This window comes from Polyodon spathula, chromosome 39, assembly GCF_017654505.1.
Source record: "Polyodon spathula isolate WHYD16114869_AA chromosome 39, ASM1765450v1, whole genome shotgun sequence".
NCBI classification, from domain to species: domain Eukaryota; kingdom Metazoa; phylum Chordata; class Actinopteri; order Acipenseriformes; family Polyodontidae; genus Polyodon; species Polyodon spathula.
The window spans coordinates 3,675,240-3,698,960 of NC_054572.1; the positions used below are offsets into that span (position 1 = coordinate 3,675,240).

General features: G+C 42.4%; 1 protein-coding gene across 3 annotated transcripts in view; it reads right to left on the reverse strand.

Moving 5' to 3' along the window:
* Positions 1-23,721, reverse strand: part of LOC121304743 (TBC1 domain family member 22B-like) — a 138,596-nt gene that overhangs the window by 100,364 nt on the left and 14,511 nt on the right. For 2 of the 3 annotated variants that reach the window (XM_041236116.1, XM_041236115.1), the window contains 4 exons: positions 22,432-22,730; positions 20,824-20,886; positions 11,909-12,088; positions 9,121-9,191 (listed from right to left, as the gene is read on the reverse strand). In XM_041236116.1, coding sequence (XP_041092050.1) covers positions 9,121-9,191; positions 11,909-12,088; positions 20,824-20,886; positions 22,432-22,730 — 613 coding nt within the window. The remainder of the gene's footprint in view (positions 1-9,120; positions 9,192-11,908; positions 12,089-20,823; positions 20,887-22,431; positions 22,731-23,721) is intronic. The other variant, XM_041236117.1, reaches the window with a different exon arrangement.

Below are 23,721 nucleotides of genomic sequence, written 5' to 3' on the forward strand. Positions count from 1 at the left end.
CTGCTTTAATCTGGGTTGGGTGGGGAAGAGGAGGCAATGGCACACCAGCACTGCTGGGAAACTACTGGCTGTGCACAAACACATCAACACCTCCACCATTCGTATCAATGCACGGACGATTTATTGAGAGAGGCCACAGCCAGGTGGAACTGCACACAAAGAGAGATATCCCCCTGGAGCTGCTGGTGAACTGCAATGATACCTTATACACCTACACAACAATCAGCAGTCTGGATTGGGAATTCTGTACACACAGACATTTCTCCCTCACAAAACGCCATGTGTGCGTCTGTGGTGCCGTTTCCTGTCTGGTAGTGCAGCATGCATGATATCTCAAATAGACGTTTTGTCTGCTGCTCCAACCTGCAATGAGAAAGGGTTCTCAATGGAGAACACCTGCTTAAATAAAGGAGTGGATTGTGATTGTATTTTGTATTGTAAACACAACCTCATTTGTTTGTAAATATATTAAAAATAACTCAGTCAACATTTCCAAGTAGTATTCTTGTTTAAGCCGATAGAGCTGGACAGAGATTTTGTGTATATATGTGTGTGTGTGTGTGTATATATATATATATATATATATATATATATATATATATATATATATATATATATATATATATATATATATATATACACACACACATATATATATATATATATATATATGTGTGTATATATATATATATATATATATATTTTTTTTTTTTTTTTTTTTTTTTTTTTTACATCTACTACAAAAGATCCCAGGACACAGGATGGCTCAACTGGGAACTGTAATCCTCTAAAGTTCTCATTTTAATTGAAGGGAGCAGACACTAAACTGTGAAATAGCCCTGCTAGTATCTGCATCTCCTCCTTGGCTCAGAACTGTGGGTACTCAGGTACTGCTCTCCCTATTTATGGACTTCTCTGCAGAGGGAAAAAAAAAAACACCTCAGCACGCGTGCCAGTTACAAACTGGTTTGTTGACAAGGCATTTTAGACTTTGGCTTTCAGACAAGTGTACCTATTACAGCACTTTGAGGCTTTTCACGATTGGCCCTTTATAAATTCCTACTGTACTGTACTGTATTTGTACTGTCCTTTTAAATCAAGCCTGGCGATTAGTTCTAGGGCTAACGAAAGGGCAACCTGTCCTCAAACCCTCAAGTAATCACATCGCAACAAGCCGTTTCTTAATTACATCTAAATTCACAGCTAAGCTCAACTCTGGCTAAGGCAGATTAATCTTTCAAAGACGAAAACCAGCCCCAGCAGCAGAACGATCCATCTTCCATGACCCCAAGTGACCACGCAGAGTTTCAAGCGGTTAGCGCTGAGGTGTTCCTGCCTCTGTAGAAATCGAGCAGACGAGCGCTTTGCTCCAGAAGCTTCCCGGAGCGCGGCACCGACCTGGAGATTCATGAAATTGAGCTTCGCTGTCAAGTGTCACAGTTCACTGTATCTAACTGATACCCCCGTGATCAGTTCCAGACACAAAGCGCAAGCCATTACTTCATGCTTTAATGGGTCACTGTAATGGACTCTCTCACATGCTCAGGGGACTGTTCTCCAACCTTTTACTGAAAACAGGATTTATTTATTTATTTATTTATTTTTTTACTTTGTTTAAAATGTTCCAAAATGAGAACGGAACAGATGCCTAATTCGACCTTGTATTAGACTTCTCAGCTGATTGGTTCTAGTCCCCTGTAGTTTACTGCCCATAAAGAAACAGCCCCACACCGAGATGAATGAATTCTGATGTTCCTGTCCAGAAAGGCCTTGTCCCTTATCCATTCTGCACTGGTGCTGCAGAAGCACTCGCACAGCGAGCAGCCCAATTGGGAATCTACTGATGAGACTAAGAACCAAGCACCTACTGGCTGTTTGCTCATTTGTTCCAAAGATCAGCCAGAAACCTTGCTCTCACGATATATCTTGAGATTGTGACAATTAACACTCTGAGAACATGATGGAAGCATGAGTCAGAAAGAATAAGTAATAGCCTTACAGGGGCAGGCATGAGTAGCCCCCACTGTCTCCGATTCTAAAAGGCATGTCATATGCAGACAGGCTAAAAGAATTGAATCTGTTCAGTCTTGAACAAAGAAGACTACGTGGCGACCTAATTCAAGCATTCAAAATTCTAAAAGGTATTGACAGTGTCGACCCAAGGGACTTTTTCAGCCTGAAAAAAGAAACAAGGACCAGGGGTCACAAATGGAGTTTAGAAAAAGGGGCATTCAGAACAGAAAATAGGAGACACTTTTTTACACAGAGAATTGTGAGGGTCTGGAATCAACTCCCCAGTAATGTTGTTGAAGCTGACACCCTGGGATCCTTCAAGAAGCTGCTTGATGAGATTTTGGGATCAATAAGCTACTAACAACCAAACGAGCAAGATGGGCCGAATGGCCTCCTCTCGTTTGTAAACTTTCTTATGTTCTTATGTTCTTAAGTATAATAACAGAAACAATACAAGTAGCAGCATGGGGGCTCTCCACCAGCAGAAAATCACACATTTACACAGACAGGATGTTACCCTTGGCAATAAAGTCCTTTGCAATAATTTCATCTAGAGGGTGGGCTCAACCTATTATTGTATTTTGTTTTTCTTCATCGGTTTTCTAACCACAAGGCTGCTGTATAACGGAGGGCAGACTAAGCCTGATCAACATGCATCTCTTGAATGTACCTTCAGGACAAAAATTCTGGACCAATAACAACAAATTAAAAAAAAAAAAAACTAACAAAAGTTTGGATTCAGATGTCCCCCAGCACCAGAGAAATCAAACGCATGCTCCCTGATTCAGTACTGTGAAGACATTAATCAAACGCATGCCCCCCGAATCAGTACTGTGAAGACATTAATCAAACGCATGCCCCCCGAATCAGTACTGTGAAGACATTAATCAAACGCATGCCCCCTGAATCAGTACTGTGAAGACATTAATCAAACGCATGCCCCCCGAATCAGTACTGTGAAGACATTAATCAAACGCATGCCCCCCGAATCAGTACTGTGAAGACATTAATCAAACGCATGCCCCCTGAATCAGTACTGTGAAGACATTAATCAAACGCATGCCCCCCGAATCAGTACTGTGAAGACATTAATCAAACGCATGCCCCCCGAATCAGTACTGTGAAGACATTAATCAAACGCATGCCCCCTGAATCAGTACTGTGAAGACATTAATCAAACGCATGCCCCCCGAATCAGTACTGTGAAGACATTAATCAAACGCATGCCCCCTGAATCAGTACTGTGAAGACATTAATCAAACGCATGCCCCCCGATTCAGTACTGTGAAGACATTAATCAAACGCATGCCCCCCGATTCAGTACTGTGAAGACATTAATCAAACGCATGCCCCCTGAATCAGTACTGTGAAGACATTAATCAAACGCATGCTCCCCTGATTCAGTACTGTGAAGATATTAACCCTTTGCAGTCCTATGTCGGACCAGGTCCGATATTACAATTTTCTCGTTCCCTGTCCGACATCATCATAAAGACAAAGCACAGGTCTCTAGTCGCCCCCCGGAAAAAAACGAGAAAACCTTTCAATGGCCGAGTGAGACCAATAGGAACCGAAGGAAACCAAAAGAAAAAAAAAAAGGGGGACGTATCTCATAGCCCCATCCACTACAGAAATAACACGGACATAAAAGAGATAGCTGCTTCTGCATCCAGCGCTCAAAGAATATCAGATATTTGCAGATCTTTTTGGATATGTTATAGTAATAAAATAATGACTTGCATCACATTATTGAGGAGTTTGGTGATAAAACGAGTGATCAGGAGAGGATTTATCAGTATGCACGTCTATAAAGAGGTATGTGAAAAATACAGAGAACAAGGGGCGGGGCTTGGCTGTAGATACAATACTGAGTGTCCTTTTGTAAGTCAATGCATTTTAAAACTATTTTAAAACAGCGGGTGTAAAATAAACAGCACGTGTGAAAATAAACTGGACCCGACGCGCCTGACAAGCGCTGAAGAAATGGACTGCAAAGGGTTAAAGCCACTTGCACTACATCTGATCCCAGCAGTTAACGAGCAGGAAGAACTTCTGAGTGTCGACTAAACAAAAGGACTACAGAGCAAAACCAGCCAAAAAAAAAAAAAAAAAAAAACACCCACTTCCCTTTTCTCTGCTGCCAGCAGGGGCCTGATGCTCGCTCCATCATTCTGAAAAGCAGCAACTTCCAGACTCTCCCCCCCCCCCCCCCTCACCCTCACAAAAGCACCTATTTATGAGAGAAACCCCACCTGCTTCGATGCTCGACTCCTGAAAGGTCTGTTGGTTATAAAATAAAATGAAACAAAGCGCAGAAGGACTTTGGTTACGACGAGTCACCGACTGTAGAAATCCCCTCAAGAATGGAGACGTTTCTGTGTGCTGGAGTCTACCCTTCATGCTTTTGTACCCCCAGTAAAGCAAAAATAGATGAATGCTATTTTAAGCTGCAAATTTAGATTACAGGGTATACATAACCATGGAAAAACATTGTAATCACTTAGTGACTACCAACAGTTACTGCTCTTAAATGGCAGCTACTGGTGGAAATGGGTTCAAGATGACAAGTTTCCATCTTCACCTTGTAACTTCAGCAGCTTCAGGAGCTTATTAAAAGGACTTGTACATGGAACCGATATAGAGAACACATTACAGGGCCGATTTTTTCAACAAGGGCCAAAAAAGAAGCTTGTATAGTTATGCATATAGATAAATCATGCTAGTAATGTAAGATTATTTACTTCTATCCTTCAACAGTTTGAAATAAAAGCACCCTGAGTTTTACCAGTCGCCACAGTGCAGAGTCACTACTGCGGCTCTGGTCAAGCAAAACCTAAATTCCAACAAATGCCTACAAACCAATAAAAGGAGGACATTATTTTTACTGTAAGAGTTTAACTGCAATCGGACAATGCCCTCATGAGTGACAGCTGTACAGAGGTTACTGACAGCTTCAGCAACTGAGAACAGAGGACCTCTCAAGCCAACAATCCTGCTACTGCAATGCACAACATGGAGCATGCTTGAATCCTCACGCTGCATGTTTTTATAGACCTGCATGCGTGTGAGAGATACAGAAATTGAGCGAGTGAGCGAACTAGTGTACACTGTGCACAGAGAAGATAATACAAACAGTTCTCTCTGGTGAGTCAGATCCAGTGCTATTCTGGTTCAAAAGAATGAGAAGCAATGAGACCTGACATGTGCTTTACGTTAATTAAACAACATTTAGTTCTCTAAAAAGAACACACAGCGCAAATTGGCACCGAAGGCACAGGATCAATAAACATGCTTCTGGCAAAGCACAGTCATTTAGTCAAACAACTAAACTGCTATGGTTTAATGTTGCATAGCGCCACTTGTAATGAGTCTGGCCCATATTCAAAATTGAAATACGGCAAGACATATGTAAACATATATGTACATCGACTGGCAATCAAACCAGCATGTACCCATTTGTATTATTAATATCAATGTCAAAATGACCAAGCCACAGCTTTTATCTTATGTAAATATAAATGTTTAATATTGTGTGGGAGAAGAGGAGATCAGGAACCAGCCTGGACAGCAACCCAACTGGGCTTGACATTGAACCAGGCTAGAGTTTGGTTACCATGCATTGCACAATATTTCAAAATAAAGATAGAAATAAAGAAGAAAGGCATCGTATTAGGTGTTGCATTGAGCAGATAAAAAGAAAAAATATGAAGCACCGAGATTGTGTGTTTACTGTACAGGAATGGAAGGACTGGCTGGCTGGCATTGCAGCAACTCTCTTTCCCCCAGACCAGGGATAATCAAATACAGAAGGATCCTCTATTTGAAAATGTTGCTATCAGATTTAAATCTTGCAATATTAACCAAATTGGAAAAAACTTGTCAAAACAAAACCAAAAAAAAAACCAAAACCAAAAAAAAAAAAAAACAGTAAATTAGGGACAAAGAAATAAAATAAATAAATTCTACAAACGCGTAAGGGCATGTTTAATGACTAAGCACTAAGACACACTAATAAAAATAATAAATAGAGAAATCTTACCTTAGAATTTAAAGAACGTCCAGGCAACAAAACACACAGACGCTCAGTCAGTCAACAAACAAGAAGAAACACGTGGAACACAATCCCATGCTTCAAACCTGCCTGACTGTACACAAAGATACACTTATGAATCCAAACCTCCGAATAATGTGTGATTTTAATGGGGAATGGTTCTGCGCATCAGGCTGCATTCCTAAACGAATGGTGTTCCTAGACAATGTAAATGGGAGATCCAGAGAGTGACTGCTCAAACACCCTTAGCTGTCTGTACAAGTGGAGATTATTGGGGTTTTTTTGTTGTTTAATTTAATTTCTTATTCTGAATGTGCTTTTAAAACAAACAAAGCAAAAAAAGTATAACTTTCTCTGATGCGTGGGAGTAAGTCAAAGTGAATTTCTGCACTCTACTGAGAGTGTGAACAGCAGCTTCACTGACTATATCCTTGTAGCTATTTAGTCAAGTTCAGCCCAAATCAACCAACCTGCAGGAGCGGTCTGCAAAGCAGCCGGTGCCATTGCCTCTTCCAGCCCTGTGCAGAGCAGCGGGGACAGTGTCTGGAGGCATTGTCTTCTGTATTAAAGCCCTGCTGTACGGACCTTCTGCATGCAGCTCAGGATTTTGAATTCTCTGTTTTTTTCAATCAGTGTGTAACAAGTATATTTGCATTATCTGATATGACGTAAAAGGCTGCCGGCTTCAGCCGAGCCTGGAGTACATAAGAGAGATCTGCAAAGAGACCAATCTCGTTGGGAATACTGAGCTTGAGATAAAAGGACAGACTTGTCAAGGTCTTCACATCCAAGTGAGGCTGTTAACATTACAAAACTCACAACAAACAGCAACAGCAATGCTTGTGTGCTGCTTGCTCTGTAGTGTTAGCAGCTGTATATAAATATGGATTTGTGTGCAAATGTATTAGCATACCTCAAGATTCGTCATTTATATACCTACCTGCATGAAAACCTCGGGGTATGAGATTTTCAATTTTTGTTCAGTAATCTGTGATACAGAAACAATAGGCACTCGTGTGTACACACGGTAGACCATTTTGCGCTTTAAAAATGAATAAAACAGAAGCAATGGGGTGCGCTAATAAATTTGCACGCTGTCGTGTGAATGCATGTACAGCTATGGCAAAAGGTTTTGAATCACCCTATAGAATGAACACATTTTGCTTCATGAAGTCGAATGAAACCTGGTGAATAATGTTATGCTAACATACTGAATTACATACCACTTTGTAGTTTTCCATATACTTCAATGAAAAACTGACAAATTGAAAAAACATGACATTTAAAAAAAAAAAAAGTCTTCTACTTTCTTTTTTTACAAAAAGAAGATCCAGATAAAGCCGGAGGCCATATGACCATCACCGACTTTGCAAAGAAACCAACTTCGCTAACACAATCACATAAAGAAAACAACAAGCAAGGTGGTCAAGTTCTTGGCATAGGGAATGCGTCCACTCAGCACTGTTGAAGACTAACCTTTCATCGAGTTGCTGCGCTGCCTTGAAGCACAGTACAAGGTGCCATGCCGCAAAAACCGGAACAGAACAGATTAAACAGCAACACAATGAAGGACAACAGATACATGGACAGGTGGGGCACACGTGACTAATTTGCCACTACATAGACGGTGGGTGGAAATTACAAACTAAAATTCTACCTACCAAACCAATTGCAGAGAGCCACACTGCTGTGAATCTACAGAACCACTTAGAAGAAATACTGTCAGACTTTGCAATCCCCCTCTCTAAAATATTTGCAGTAGTTACAGATAATGCCACCAATATGTCGTTCATAACAGAAAAGATGGGCTTAACTGCTGTGAGGTGTGGGGGACACAGTTTACAACTTTCAATTGGGAAATGTCTGGCAGTACAAGAGACTGATTGTGCTATTGGTGCGTCTCGAAAGTTGGTTGGCCAGAATGAGCTCCACAGCACACACTGAACTACACCAGCGACAAGAGCAGTTTGGTCTCTGAAAAGAAGTGCTTAAGCAAGATGCACCAACGAGATGGAATGCAACCTACTATATGATTGAGTGGCTTTCCAAACATAGACGGCCATTATCTGCATTACTGAGTGACCGAAAAGTCACAAAAGAACCTCACAGCTACCTTGATCTCAAACCAGAGCAATGAGATATTTTAATAGAGCTGCTTAACATATTGTCCCCAATGGAGAAGGCTATAAGGTATCTCAGCAGCGAATGGAGTCTCATGCTTTCAGCAGGTTTTACCTGTGATCAAACTTGGATGACAAAATTAAGCCAGAAGGGAGCGATTCACCAGCTGTTAGACAAACAAAAACTTTGATCAGAACTGACCTGGAGAATCGTTTCCTTAACAATATCAATCCAGCCTCTGTGCAAGTGCTAACAGTTGCTCTCAATCCTCGGTTTAAAATGCTTACGTTTCTTTCTGATGTCTAAAAAAATAAATAAATAAATAAAACCAAAAGAGAAATTGAGTCCAGATTATGCGCATGCAACCCAGAGCTGGCAAATTTCAGCCAGCAATTACAAACCTGAGGAAACGGTATAACCAGACACTCGCTGCCAATGACAGGCCATGAACTGGGAGACCAAGAGTCACAACCACTGCCCAAGATCGACAGATCAGTTTGCAGCATCTTTGTGATGTCAATTGTTAAATCAGCACAATAAAAAGTCACTGCGCCTGCTCTAAAACAGAGTTTGTCATTTTTCGATCACACCTACTGATTTTATCCAAATATAAAGTGAAAACTTTCTTTTGATGTTCAGTGATAAATATTACATAATACACACAAACAGAGAGAGAGAGAGAGAGAGAGAGAGATCTCTATATGATTTATTATTTAACATCATTCTATAGGGTGATGCAAAACTTTTGCCCACAGCTGTATGTATGCATAAAAATAAATACAAAAATTAAAATGGAAAGCACACCAATATAAAAAAAGTGTCTTAAATTATTGTAAAAGGTGCACAAAAGTACAACATAAATATAAAAGTATTTAGGACGTTTCAGACATAAGGAGTCCTTTATCAGCTAAAAATGCCCCAGTGGATGCACTTACCGACAGTAACCTCCATGTGATTGGGCGGAATTCTCTTGGGACGCCTGACCAGCTGCATCTCCGCAACTCTTCTGCAGATACAACAGGAAATGGAAAGGTTCGCATTACTGTATGTACTTTATTTATTTAAGTGATTCACAACCATGCAAAGAAGTTAACACCTACACTCACAGGGTCTCTATTTCTCTCAAACAGACAGTTTAAACTAACAGATATTCCCAAGCTATGTGAACAGCAACACATTACACAGAGCAAACCCACACAAAGCTCCAGATATTGGGTACATGTTTTCCTAAGCTGAACCAGAAGCAGCCTTCAGCAGCTTACCAAAGTATGAACCTGATCAAATAGTTTGCAAGCTGCCAGCAAAAACAGTAAAGCTGGCCCCAAAAACATACCTGCCCTTTCTATTCTTTGAAAAGGAATCCTTAATTATTACAAAAATGACCCTCACAGTAAGCAGGATACCTGCAGATACAGGGACCAGGAATTTTATACTATGAGCACAATTCCAGTTAGAAAGAACCATGCTGCTTCTGGATGTGGCCAGCTTCTACAGTAAAGGTTTTCGCTGAGACCGACACCCCCTTGTGGAAACTATCACCAGTACACACACACACACACATTTTAAAGACACACACACACACACACACACACACACACACACACACACACACCACACACACACACACACACACACACACACACACACACACACACACACACACACACACACACACACCACACACACACACACACAGGGATCTATTTTTTTTTCCCCCCGTCACATTTGGTTGCTGGCTGCCTTCTAAGGGTTTTAAAAGCGATGATGCCTAATACATGACTTTTAACAAGACCTGAAGCGCAGACTGCAGCTGAAGCACAGGGAATTGTATTAAATACTGTGGCTTGGGGTCCGAGTCACACAAAGCCTACTTAGGTTTTGGTCACACAACTTGCTGTAAATACAAACTCTTGTTTTTACGCTTGCAACCCGTATTTTAAAAGCAATTAAAATCTAATACTCCATTAAAAATAAAAGAAACAGTTGAGATATAAATGAAGCACCGCTGTGAGGGTTTGGGGTGCTTGCGATATAAATGAAGCACCGCTGTGAGGGTTTGGGGTGCTTGCAATATAAATGAAGCACCGCTGTGAGGGTTTGGGGTGCTTGCGATATAAATGAAGCACCAATATCAGGGTTTGGGGGTTCATTCCCAACAGTCACAACCTTCTATAAAATCTTTTTTGGGGACATGACTGAAAATAACCAACATGATACATTTGTAACCTGGGATGGGAAACAAAGTATTATAGATGAGCATTATCGATAAAGAAATAACAATGATGCATCTTTGCTCTGTACGCTGCACACACTTGTATTTTTCCAAAAACCTTTTCTTCCCCGCAGCTAAAAGTGAATTAAAAACCAGGTCTTCGGATCAAATGCTGTGTCCGTTTGGTCCAGAGAAGCTGACCTCCTCTATGCGTTGAAAGTGTGTAAAGGTGACCTCTTTGTTTGCAGCAGGGATGGAAAGAACACTCCTGTTGCAGAACAATAATAAGCACACTGTGCATGCCATTACTGGGGCAGAAAGCAAAGCCCAATTGCTGTGTATATTATTAGTTATTCTGTAACTGCATGGACAGATTTGCCTTTGATGCAGCTGGCTTGCTAAGTTCAAAAGGTGAGGAAGCATCTTTCTGGTGAGCGTTAGATAACAGTGTGCAGATATGAACAGACCTAACCTACACTTGTAATTACCACACAGTGGAAAGCCCTGGTAATTGGTATGGATACAGTGTTGACAGATAGCAGCTATCCGACATGTGGGACATGATATGTCATTAACAAGCCTGTCTAACACTTCAAGGTTAACCCTTTTAGTGCCAGTTCTACTCGGGCAACAATATCCGGATTTGCCTTTTTCCTCTCTTTCTCTCAACATCTCTTTCCTGACACACACTTTCATCTTCTTTCTTAGCAACCTCTACCAAATCTGTCCATTTCTCACTACTTACTCCACTCCTGGTCCAAGCTCTTGTACTCTCCAGACTGGTCTGCTGTAACTCTCTCCTTGCTGGTCTCTCTGCTTCAGCTATCCGCCCCCTTCAGCTCATTCAAAATTCTGCAGCTCGTCTTATATTCTCCCAACTTCACTACTCTCATGCTCTGCTTCAGCCTTTCCACTGGGTACCTATCTCTGCATGTATTCAATTCAAGACCCTTGTTCTTGCCTACCACTCTCTTCAACATACTGTCCCCTCCTACCTCCAATCCCTTGTGTATCCCTACACCCCCTCTCCACTCCTCTAATGGTCATGCCTTGGCTCCACTCTCCAGCCTCCTGTGCCCACTCCTTCTCTTCCCTAGCCCCTCGGTGGTGGAACCAGCTACCAGAGAACTTCAGAACTGCTCCGTCTCTCACTGCCTTCTGCCACCTCCTCAAGACCCACCTGTTAGACTGCCTTATAGATGCCACCATGTTACTGGATCCTCAGCTGATGCACCCTGTAACCCCGGTAAGTCACCTTGGATAAAACTGCCAAAGCATTATCATTCAGGAGAGGTTTACAATTTTACTTTCTCTTCAAAGAGGTTTTTTTATTCATTCATTCATTCATTCATTCATTCATTCATTCATCTCCAGCTTCTAGAAACTAACAAAGCTTCACATACATGACAAAAGGCTTTGCAAAAACAAGAGCCCCACTACGACATGGCCAAGCACCCTGAACACCAGAAGAGAGAGAGAGAGAAGTGATTTTGCTGTGCTTGACAGTTTACCCAGGTCGGTGTTCTGACTTGCTAGAAGTTGCCTGAACTTCTCCAGCCTTGTCTTCTCTCGGACGGCCATCGGTGGAGCCCCAGAGGCATTCTGGTCCGAGATCCTTGCGATCAGGGGGATGACGGGCCGCAAGGGGAGAGACTGCTGTTTGTGCAGCGGCTTCCGAAACGAAGAATCATCTAAAACACACAAGAGGACAAGGCTGTAGCATGAACATGAAAAACAGTGAATCCGGGCAAAGAGTGAGGCTCACAGGGCTTCAAAGAAGATTTGAAAGAAGCAGCCCATCTCATTGATAATATACGCGTTTCCATTAAAAATCACTTGAAATAACCGTTTCCAAAAGCGGTTGAATGCAACTCAAACCAAGTGCTGACGAACACGTGTGCTGATCTCTTCCAAATACTGCAGTACATGAAGGAGATTACCCTTTAACAAACCACAGCGTAAACACAAAATATAATAGCAGCAGCAGCAACAACAGCACTCCCCTGCATGACGCATCAGTTAGGAGCCACAGTCAAGAGGCAGTGCCACTTGTGTTCGGTCTGAGAATGAGAATGGAGCTTCTAGTGGAATGGCATTATGGGCTCTTGTGCATCTCCAAGTGGTCTGCTGTGGCATTACTGTGTACAGGGTCAATTAGAACGCAAATAGCCATTTATTGAACACTACAACTCACAAAATGTATGTCTGTTTTTGTGTCAAGCACAGAGTAATGAAACACCACTGCACACCTGGAGCATCCTATATATAGTATTATATACTCCAGAAAATTACAGCATGAAAAGAAAAAAACAAAGTGGAAAAATGAGTTGGGAGGTGAGGACTCTTGTTGAAGATACGCTGCGATAATGAACAGCAGGTTATTTTCAGTTGAATGGCAGCGGGGTGACAGACTGCACCGATTTCGGTTGGATAAAAATTTTTAATAATTGTGTCTCAAGCCTCTCCCTCTTTGAAAATTTCACACACAGACAATGCATTTTATCAATGTTGCACAGAGTCACTGACAGAACGCAATACCCCCCCCCCCCAACACCACCCTTACAGTAATAAAAAATGTATGAGTACAGAGATATGAGAGTACAGGAAGATCTTGTGTCAGGACATTCTAGAAGGCAGACAAATGTCTTACTATATCACAGGACGTGTATTGATCAGTTTCATTTATGGGGAAATCCATATGACAAATGGCGCACTGTTAAAACACTGAAATCTGCTTTTAGACAGAAAAGCTTCACTTCCAGCCTGTGGCCGCTGAGATCTGGAAAGAGTTTAAAATATGCAGAAATCCCCATAACGTCAAGCACCCAAACATGGACTATAAACCACAGCCAAAAGAGTGACATTACACAGAATCAGTCAGATAAAACAGAGGCACATTGCATGAAATTCTGATGAAAAACTGAGAAATTGAAGTGACCCAGATTCTAAAAAAGCAGAGCTACAAACCGCTGTGGACCAAGGAATTCCCAGAAGCAATTTATTACTGCTCAGTGACCGCAGAGTGGCAGTTTGCTGGTTTGGATGAAATTTCCAAACTGTCCCATGGAGTGTGCCCCTGTAATTGCTTCATCCCAGTGTTAAAATGTGCTTCATAGCAGTATTAGATCTCGATAGCACTGACCAGCCCCTTACAACAGCAGCAGAAGTCTGCAGTTCTGAATAGAGCACAACGCAAGTCAAAGGGTAAAAGAAAAGAAAAGTGAGAAGGTGTGCTTCAGTCAACAGCAGAGGGCATGAACTCCCTGCTCCCCCTCGTAGGACACAGGCACACCATCACCAGCAAGGTGTGCGAGGCAAACCAATGGGTGATTTTGCAGGGACAGTCTGATACAGGTGATAGAAATTTTATGGAACAGCATTGCTGCCATACATAAAAAATACATAAATATTATACAGTACACACAGTATATACACACACACACTATACATTTTATTTATATTTATTATATAAATATTTATATATATTATGTATATATATATATATATATATATATATATATATATATATATATATATGTATGTGTGTGTGTGTGTGTGTGTGTGTGTGTGTGTGTGTGTGTGTGTGTGTGTGTGTGTGTGTGTATATATATATATATATATATATATATATATATATATATATACACACACACACACACACACACACACACCATATATATATATATATATATATATATATATATATATATATATATATATATATATATATATATACACATATATATATAATTTCATGATAAGGAATTATCGCTTAACTATGTGATCACTTATAATCACGTGATAATTCTTAACACATGGTACTGCAATGCAGGGTTGCATGGAAGCTTTCTCTATATTCAGAATGAATGTGTGCTCTTTCATTTCTAGGTACTAGTGACAGCGGCTTAATTCAATTTCTGCAAGTGTGTCATATGATATTTGTTCCTTGTTCATATACTCTTAGTAAATTAATGGTACAACCAAAAATATATTATAAAGAAAAAAAAAAACAGCATTTATTTAATTTAACAGGTTTATAGAACACCATAAACATTATGCATGGACAAATGCGATTGTAAAGTTATATTTTTCCAAAGCTGGTAAAGGGGTAGCACATAGAGGTAGGGTTACTACATCATACTTACAGTTTATCTACTCAAAACAACATGGTTGTAAAATGCTCCCATAAATTATCCCTATCACAAAATTGTGACAATTCCTTAACACGAAATTACGCAATATCATCTAGTTTTGAGTACCGCATCAATGCGTTTCTGTACAATTGAACCCTGACATGAGAGGCTGTGGAGGCTTCCACATCCTTCCACACTATCAGGAGATCGGACACAGACACCATGTGCAGACATGAGTGTCTCAGAGTGTTTCCCAAACAAACTTGCAAGTGACACTTGAAAAACAAATTATGTAAAACAGTATTTATTGACGTCAATAGACGTCTTTCTCTCTGGACTTGGTCGAACACAACAAACACTAAATCAAAAATAAATATACGGCCAAAAGATTTCTGGCTATTGGGTCTGTGACAGCCATGCCTCCTCTGCACGCTCCACAACTCATTTACTGAGTTTGCATCAAAGTGATAATACAGATCTCCACATGTTTGAAAACCCTGGAACTAAATCATCAGCAAACAATGACCTTGGCATGCAGTCACATGGTGTTTAGGCTGTGAACTGGGAGAATCATTCCTACACAGCACAGTACAATGCGGCTCGGATGAGCGCCATGTTCACATGCCCGTGTGAGATATACATGCAATACAAATAGAACGGCTCGAGATGTAACAGGAGGCTTTCCGTGCGAGACTTCACAACACCAAGACTGATGCATAAAACATGGAAATCAAAATCATGCAATGAAAACCAGAACCCCTGAGTGCAGCACAAGCATCATCTTAATGCACAGATACACAGGACCATGAAATACATCTCTGCTTCCACCTTCAGGAGAGAGGCACTGCACCAATCCACAGCCTTCAGTCACCTCAACAGTTTCATTAAATTGTCAACCTGCTGTTTCTTACATTTGACGTCCATACATAATTCTTTTTGTAGTACAGAAAGTATCCCAGAATCCTCATCAACTCTGCAGTACAGTATTTTGTGCACAAATTCCATGCTTTGGTTTTCACACTAATTTTACATAAGGAGTTGAACTGCTGTACTTCCTGGTTCAGCACCCAGACACAAGAAGGTGCTGTGCAATCTTCTTGCTGCTGTAAAACACTTTATGATTTATGCACGTCACAGTTGTTTATTCATGGTTGACTGGGTTAAAAAAAAAAAAAAAAGTAGTGAAATGTCTCTTTGATAGTTATGTTTGGAGTCATCAGCCTGCCTTTGAAGTTGTGCATCTCTTTAGCAATATCGCCATCTTATGGGCAGAAGAAACACTGCAGCTTTCTCACAGACAATGAGAACCATACTCAGGCAGAAAAAATGAAGTTAACTGGAGTTCCACAAATGAACCAACCTCTCATGACAATTAAACTATTTTCTTAAAGCTTCAAATTAATTAATACCCAAATTACAAATTAACTCAACCAATCTGACAACTTGGTGGGATCAGTTTAAATATTCCCCCGCAAGCAGGTGAACTGCCTCTGTCCCTGTGGTTAATTGAATTACAAAGTAAGCAACTTCAAATGGCATGTGCCTTTACTGTTTTACATATTGTACAATGTTTGAAATATTTCTGGGTTCCGTTACTCCAATATCGAGTTCATATTTTACTCTAGATCACTCACGATTATTCTACCTGCTTGAGAATCCTAACAGCCGTCTTCATGCCGTTAAATTCACGTGACCGTGTGACGAACACTGCCAGCACCACCAACTCTACAGTTATACAGACACATTGAGGTGGGTTCAATACTGCCAGCACCACCAACTCTACAGTTATACAGACACAGCGAGGTGGGTTCAACACTGCCAGCACCACCAACTCTACAGTTATACAGACACAGCGAGGTGGGTTCAACACTGCCAGCACCACCAACTCTACAGTTATACAGACACAGAGAGGTGGGTTCGACACTGCCAGCCTCACGGACATTATTATCATAACCCTGGTTCCCTGAAATAAAAATGTAATCATTACCTAATGGGTATTTAATATAAAGACCCTGAAACCTGAATAAGATATCAAAGCTGCATGCAGTGTCTGTGACACAGTTATGCCCGCTCTCCAAGGGCATAAAAGGGCTACCGACACAAACATCAATCATTCTTCCTTCGAGACTGCTGCAGTCATGAACGCTGTGACCTTGGTTAATGATTCCATTTCTATTTCAGAGAACCAGGGTCATGAGAATAACCCAACGTTCCCTATCAAGTTACGAAATGTAACCATTACCTAATGGGTATGAACACCAAAGCTGTCGCAAGGCAATTCTGCAGACCAAATGTAATGCTACAAGGCTAAGCCGAAGGCCAACATGTGCTTTACCATTAGGAACCCCAGTACAAGCAGCTATGGCTAGACAAATTAGGGAGAAACTCACCCTATATGTCTATTTGACTCAGACACCCGTAATGCTCTAGTTCCAAAAATCAGGGTGTTGAGGATCCATGACTGAAGTCAGTAGAACCTAGTAAAAGTATGGGGAGTAACCTACACCACAGCATAGCAAATGTCATTGACAGATGCACCCTGGAATATAGCCCATGAAATTGCCATGCCCCTGAAGCAATGGGCAGTGAGCTTTTCTGGAGGGGCAAGTTCTGCATGTGCCTCCTGTCCATTTGGACAGCCTCTGCCTAGACAGGGCTTGATCATGGGACCTCGTCCCAGTGCAGACACCACATCGTCCTCTTTTTGTCCTGTCAGCATGCATGCTAGGGCCTGCCCAGGGCACAACATATGGAGCTGCACCTTCCTGTTAGACTGGCAGGAGGTGAAAAGAAGCCTCCAAATCCACAGACTGGTTAACATGGAATGCCGAGACAGTGTTTGGCAAAAGGCAAGATCAGTACAGAGCGTAACCCTTGTCCTGGTCTCTGTAAAAATTAAAACAGGTTCTCACTAAGGAGAAACCCTACATCTCACTCACCCATTTTGCGAAGGTGATAGCAAGTAAACAGTCGCTTGAGTGACAACATTTGACCCTAAGCACTTTCTTAATTTTTGCCCCACCAGGAAGCTAAGCTTCTGGAGAGAATGAATCAATGTTGATATGGCAAACTGGAATAGCTGCCAAATAGACCTTAAAATGCTCTGGCATTCTGCAGGGTGCCAATAACCCTGTCAGAAAGCCCCAGACGCTCAAACGTTGCCATTCAGTGGCCAGACCGAGCCACAGGCTCGATGAGTTGGGATGCCACAATGTCCCCCACGCCTGACTGAACAGGTCGTGACGTTCTGGCAGGCTCCACGACTGGCCGCTCAGGAGCCGCATCAAAACTGGAAACCAGTCTCCTGGGCCTGTAAGGAGATACTCATATCACCCTGGCCCGGTCCCGTCTGATTTTCTCCAGACACAGCAGGAGCATGGCAAGTGGTGGGAAGGCATACAGCAGCTGCCTCGGCCATTGGTGTGCCAAGGCATCTATCGCTTGTGGGTCCCCGGCTCCTTTTATGGAGAACCAGGGGGGACAATGGGTCGATTCCTGGGATGGAAAGAATTCTATCTCTGCTCTCCTGAACCACTGCCAAATGAGGCTCACCACCCCTGGGTGAAGCCTCCATTCCAAGGCACTGGGAACTCCCCTTGAGAGGAGTCCACCGCGCAGTTTATCACCCCAGGCTACTCGACGGAGATTGGGAGACCTGAGGCTGCCCTGGTGGTTTATATAAGCCACCACAGTAGTGTTGTACAAGCACATGTCACCTGTGAACTTCCTGTAAAAAAATTCTGCAAGGCTAGAAACACTGCCTGCAGCTCCAAAATACTGATATAGAGACCCTGCCTCCGGTGGGGGGGGGGGGTACCCTACCCCTTGGGCTGCCCTGCCATTCCACACAGTGCGCCAGTCCAGGAGCACTCCCAAATAGGAGGCTGTCTGCAAGAATGTAAGTTGGCTCTTTGTATGATTCACCGACAGGCCCAAACAATAAAGGTGGTCGGTGGAGAGTTCAGTGTGGACCTCTGCCTGCACTGGAGACTGAACACAACTGAGCCAGTTGAGTACTCTGATGCCTCGGAGTATCAATCGGACCGGAACAGCCTCTATGCGCTTCAAAAAGGCATGGGGAGTTAGAGAGATGCCAAAACGGCAAGACCCTGAACTCGTACGCTGTTCCCTGAAAGGCAGACCGCAGGTACTTAACTGTGCCGGTTTTTATAGAATAGGTATCTTTGAGGTCCACCCTGAACCAATCGCCTGGCCTGACTGACTGCAACTGTTTCAACATTTTGAACCTCGTTTGGCTCAGATACAGGTTGACCTGCCTGAGGTTACTTTACTTACCAAGGATTGGTCTGAGGCCACCATCCCGCTTGGGCATGGAGTAGAACCCATCCTCCAACTGGAGGGGGTGTATCATATGAATAGCCCGTTTTTGCAGCCCAGCTGCTACCTCCTGCAGTCACATCCCAAAACGGAAGGGGACCGTGTTTGAACTGCAGTGTGCGTGCCGGTCTGAACGGTAGTAAGCACCCATAAGTCTGTGGTGCACAGACACCAATACTCCAGATTGCTCCCTGAGAAGGGGCTTTGCACCTGTGGCAGCAAACCCCTAGGGCTGCTGCTCACCTTGTTACTTGACCCGAGGCTCTTGCGTCTGCACCGGGGCGGCTGTCTGGCCACAGGCACAGCTGCTCAAGCAGCAACGCTGCTGGGTAACAGGGCGGGAGCTGCAGCTCCTGTATACAGTACTTAGTGTAACAGGGCTGGTGCAGTATTACAGTATACAGTACTAGTAACAAAAACCCCACCGTCTCAGACAGAACAAGCAGTGACGCGGCTGTACAGTATGTTACGGGCAAAAGTACTGTAAAAAGACTCAAACCGGTACGGTGCGGTTAGGTGGTACACCACTCGGTGGTGGTGGTGTCTTTGGTACGGTGAGGTTCGGTGGTACACCACTCGGTGGTGGTGGTGTCTTTGGTACGGTGAGGTTCGGTGGCAGTGGTGTCTTTGGTACGGTGCAGTTCGGTGGCAGTGGTGTCTTTGGTACGGTGTGGTTCAGTGGTGTCTTTGGTACTGTGCGGTTCGGTGGTGGTGGTGTCTTTGGTACTGTGCGGTTCGGTGGCAGTGGTGTCTTTGGTACGGTGCGGTTCGGATGGTACACCACTCGGTGGCAGTGGTGTATTTGGTACAGTGCGGTTCGGTGGTACACCACTCTGCGATGGTGGTGCCTTTGGTACGGTGTGGTTCAGTGGTACACCACTCGGTGGCAGTGGTGTCTTTGGTACGGTGCGGTTCGGTGGTACACCACTCTGCGATGGTGGTGCCTTTGGTACGGTGTGGTTCAGTGGTACACCACTCGGTGGCAGTGGTGTCTTTGTTACGGTGCGGTTCGGTGGTACACCACTCTGCGACGGTGGTGCCTTTGGTACGGTGTGGTTCAGTGGTACACCACTCGGTGGCAGTGGTGTCTTTGGTACTGTGCGGTTCGGTGGTACACCACTCTGCGACGGTGGTGCCTTTGGTACGGTGTGGTTCAGTGGTACACCACTCGGTGGCAGTGGTGTCTTTGGTATGGTGCGGTTCGGTGGTACACCACTCTGCGACGGTGGTGCCTTTGGTACGGTGTGGTTTAGTGGTACACCACTCGGTGGCAGTGGTGTCTTTGGTACGGTGCGGTTCGGTGGCAGTGGTGTCTTTGGTACGGTTCAGTACGCCAGCTACAGATTTACAGACACAGAGTAAGTGCGTTCAACACTACCAGCCCCACCAACGCTACACTTATACAGACACAGAGTAAGGGGAGGTCCATGATTATCACAGGATTTAAACGGGAAAAATGCATAAAAACTACATCAAACAGTATGGGGTCCCTTAAAAGGATGCACTCAGGCAGATGATCAAGGCAGGAATAACCTGGGGAACTTGATGAAAGCTGTATGTTGTAAATATGAACATTGCCAGTTCTTTACATGTGCCATTTGTATCAGATCAAAGCTGCAGTACACTGCGTTAGTGGCAGCGGTAGGCATGTGTGATCAATGCACAAAGGATTTAGAATAAAGAGGGGAAAACGGAACAAGTATTAACAGAGAGGTCTCTGCAGTTTCAGATAGTACTGACAGACAGAAACTGTGATGAGACCCCTCGGAACACATCAAGGCTGCTCTTCTTGCTGAAGCATTGTGGCAGTACAAATGTATTTTTTTTTCTATTAATAGTGAAAAGCAGGTGCCAGCAACAACTGTAACAGTAGACAAAGCAAGTGTAGCAAGGGAGCATTGGCAGACTGTCAATCAAAGCAGAAATCCACAAATCAGAGCTAACAGATTGCCTACCTGTAGGCGGGATGTATCGCGAGAGCTCTGACAATAGGCCAGAGTTAAGGTCAGCTGATCGCTCTGCTGGCAGATGTAAAAAGCAAGCTCAGTATTAATACAATTACAATATGTTGAATCCGCTACCAAAAGAAAATGTTTTGCAAAATATAAAAGAACAAAAAAAGGCAGCTACAGGAGTTTGAATGTGTTTGTACCGTGGGCTCAGCTTTGAGGTGTTGGAATGGGTTTCTTCTTTTGTAGAAATGTTTTCATACTAACTTTTGTGCTTGATAGGCATCAATTTAATTTTTAAATTAATGTTATGAAATACATTTTTGTGACTAATTACCTATTAACATTTAAAATATTAAGTACTTTGATATATGTTTTGATATTAACTAAATCAAGTTATTAATCAAACTGATAAATATAAATTACTGGTATGTAGAAAGAATTATTAAAATGTTTGGATATACTGCTATTTATTGATTACTGGTTCATTTACAGTCTTTTACAATGCTAGAATATGTTTTGTTGAAAAATAATTTAATAATTTTTAAAAAATATTACTGACTTTGTCAAATTTTCACAATATTTATTCAAATGAATAAAGGGCAGTTTAGATTAGGTGTATTTATAATGTTACACATTTAAACAAATAAAATGTTTTTAATTTGACATTTTTCCCCCCCCAAGAAGCGCTAGTGGGCCGCAGTACCTAATGCAGCTGGACTTCGGGTAAAAAAAAAGTTTGGGAAGCCCTGCTTTAGCACTCATTACCACCTAACTGTGCAACTCAATTGTACGTACATACATAAATTCGGTTTTGTATGGTCAATCCTGAACAACAAATAAATTTGATGTTAAAAAACCCCCAAAACACTACTTCAGCATTGTTCTGTTGCCGATGTCATGCCACCACCTTCTCCTCTGCATCAGTCTCTTAATTCATGCAGCTGTTCATCAGATGGTAGTAAAATGTTTGGGTACAGTTTGTAGATGCCTGCACAGAAAGTTCTCAAATGTATTTGTTTTATTTTTTCTTTGATTACTATTTCAACAATGCAGACCGGTGTAAAGGCCTAGCAAAGAGAACACCACTCAAAACAGCAGAGCAGTCATGGGCATGCCCACTTAACCACGTAAAAACAGCTCGGTACTTGTTAAGACATTTCACTGCGTTATATGTTTGGGTTACATTTCTATACACTCTGTTTATCTTTGAGAGTACATCAATAGAGGATTAGAGGATTTCCGAACCACGTCTCACAATCCACAATGCAACGCTGCTATGCCGTGATTAAAAGGCTGCCTTTGCATGTAAAGCAACTGCAGTGATATTAAAACAGGACACAAACGTGAACAAACAGGGGCCGTAGTTTTACATATTCTGCTTTAGTTTAACCTCTTAGTGACGTTCTGCACAGAACTCCACAACGCAGACACATTCGATGATTGAGGAGCATGGCACACAAATGCAAACATTGTTTCAAAACAAACCTCAAAAGAAGAAAATCCCAACAGCTCTGGGGACCTTGTAAAACAGACCTTTACAGAAAAGGGAAGGTCTGGAGCTACAGTCCCATTCACAGTTAAGAGTCCCCTTGCACAATCACTACAGCTCACCTGAGGGTTGGGATAGCTGCGCAGCACTGTTTGATTTGACCACGCTCCCGTTGGCCTGGACCCTCTCTGGTTTCTCTCGGACCTTGCTGTAGTTGTGTATGGCCTGTGCCGCTGTTGCCACGACTACCTTGGTGTTGAGGCTGGGAGGAGGGGTAGGGGGGTGGCCGCCCAAAAACTCCTCGTCCTCATCGTCGTCAATATCCCAGGCGTCGTTGGTGCTCTGGGCAAACTCGAGAAAACTTGAAGCTCTTTTTGATTTTATAGATAATGTGTTAGTTTTGGGTTCTTCTTTTAAAAAACTGAAATGAAAGAGAAAGAAACAGAATTGGCATTAGGGTACTTTGAAGGAACTGGTAAGGGGGCATGAATTTCAAGCACGGAAATAAAACTGAACAAAGGACTTCCACAGCATCGCTGCACAGCAGGTAGACACCCAGTAGAGCAGAGATCAAAAGGCTTGCAGGACGGAGAACTTTCATGTCACTGGTGCTAAAACAAAAAATTCCTGGGAGCACACAAACTCCTGTGAGCACACACAGAAACCCCTGTGAGCACACACAGAAGCCTTGAAGGGTATTCTGTGTTAATTCATACACTGGGGTTAAGCAGGTTCTCACAACCTTCTATTCAAGGTTTTCACAACCGATGCATGGCAGAGTCGCTCAGTCCTCCCTGGCAGTGCGACCACTCGATTCAGGGGAAAGCCACCAGACTGGTACATCTCCTACATTGCAAGCAGTCTCAAGGCCAGTTAAAACAGCATCAGTTATACTATGTGCCTGAATGAAACTCCCAAAGGACATTTTTGAGCAGAATAAATCCTTTTGTTTGTTTTTTGGGGAATTTGAGAGGGTAGCGGGTGGCAGGTAACCCCGTAACCCCTTTATTATATATATTTATTTTTTTATTTATATATATATATATATTATATATATATATATATATATATATATATATATATATATATATATATATATATATATATATATATATATATATATATATATATATATATATATATATCATATATAATCAAACAAACGATAACATTAACATGTTAACTAATAGCCATTGCAAAATATATCAAAAAGTAATTAAGATAACCCCAACATAACCAATTTACCTGAGAGTCAAAGTCTACCTTTCACTTGGTGCAACACGTACTCAGTGGGTATGATTGTGATGAACGGCACAGCTTCCATAGCTTATAATACAGGATCTATACTGCATAACCCTACCCGGCAGTGCGAGTGCAGCCCTGCTCAGTAATATTTCCACCTCGAGCTCGAT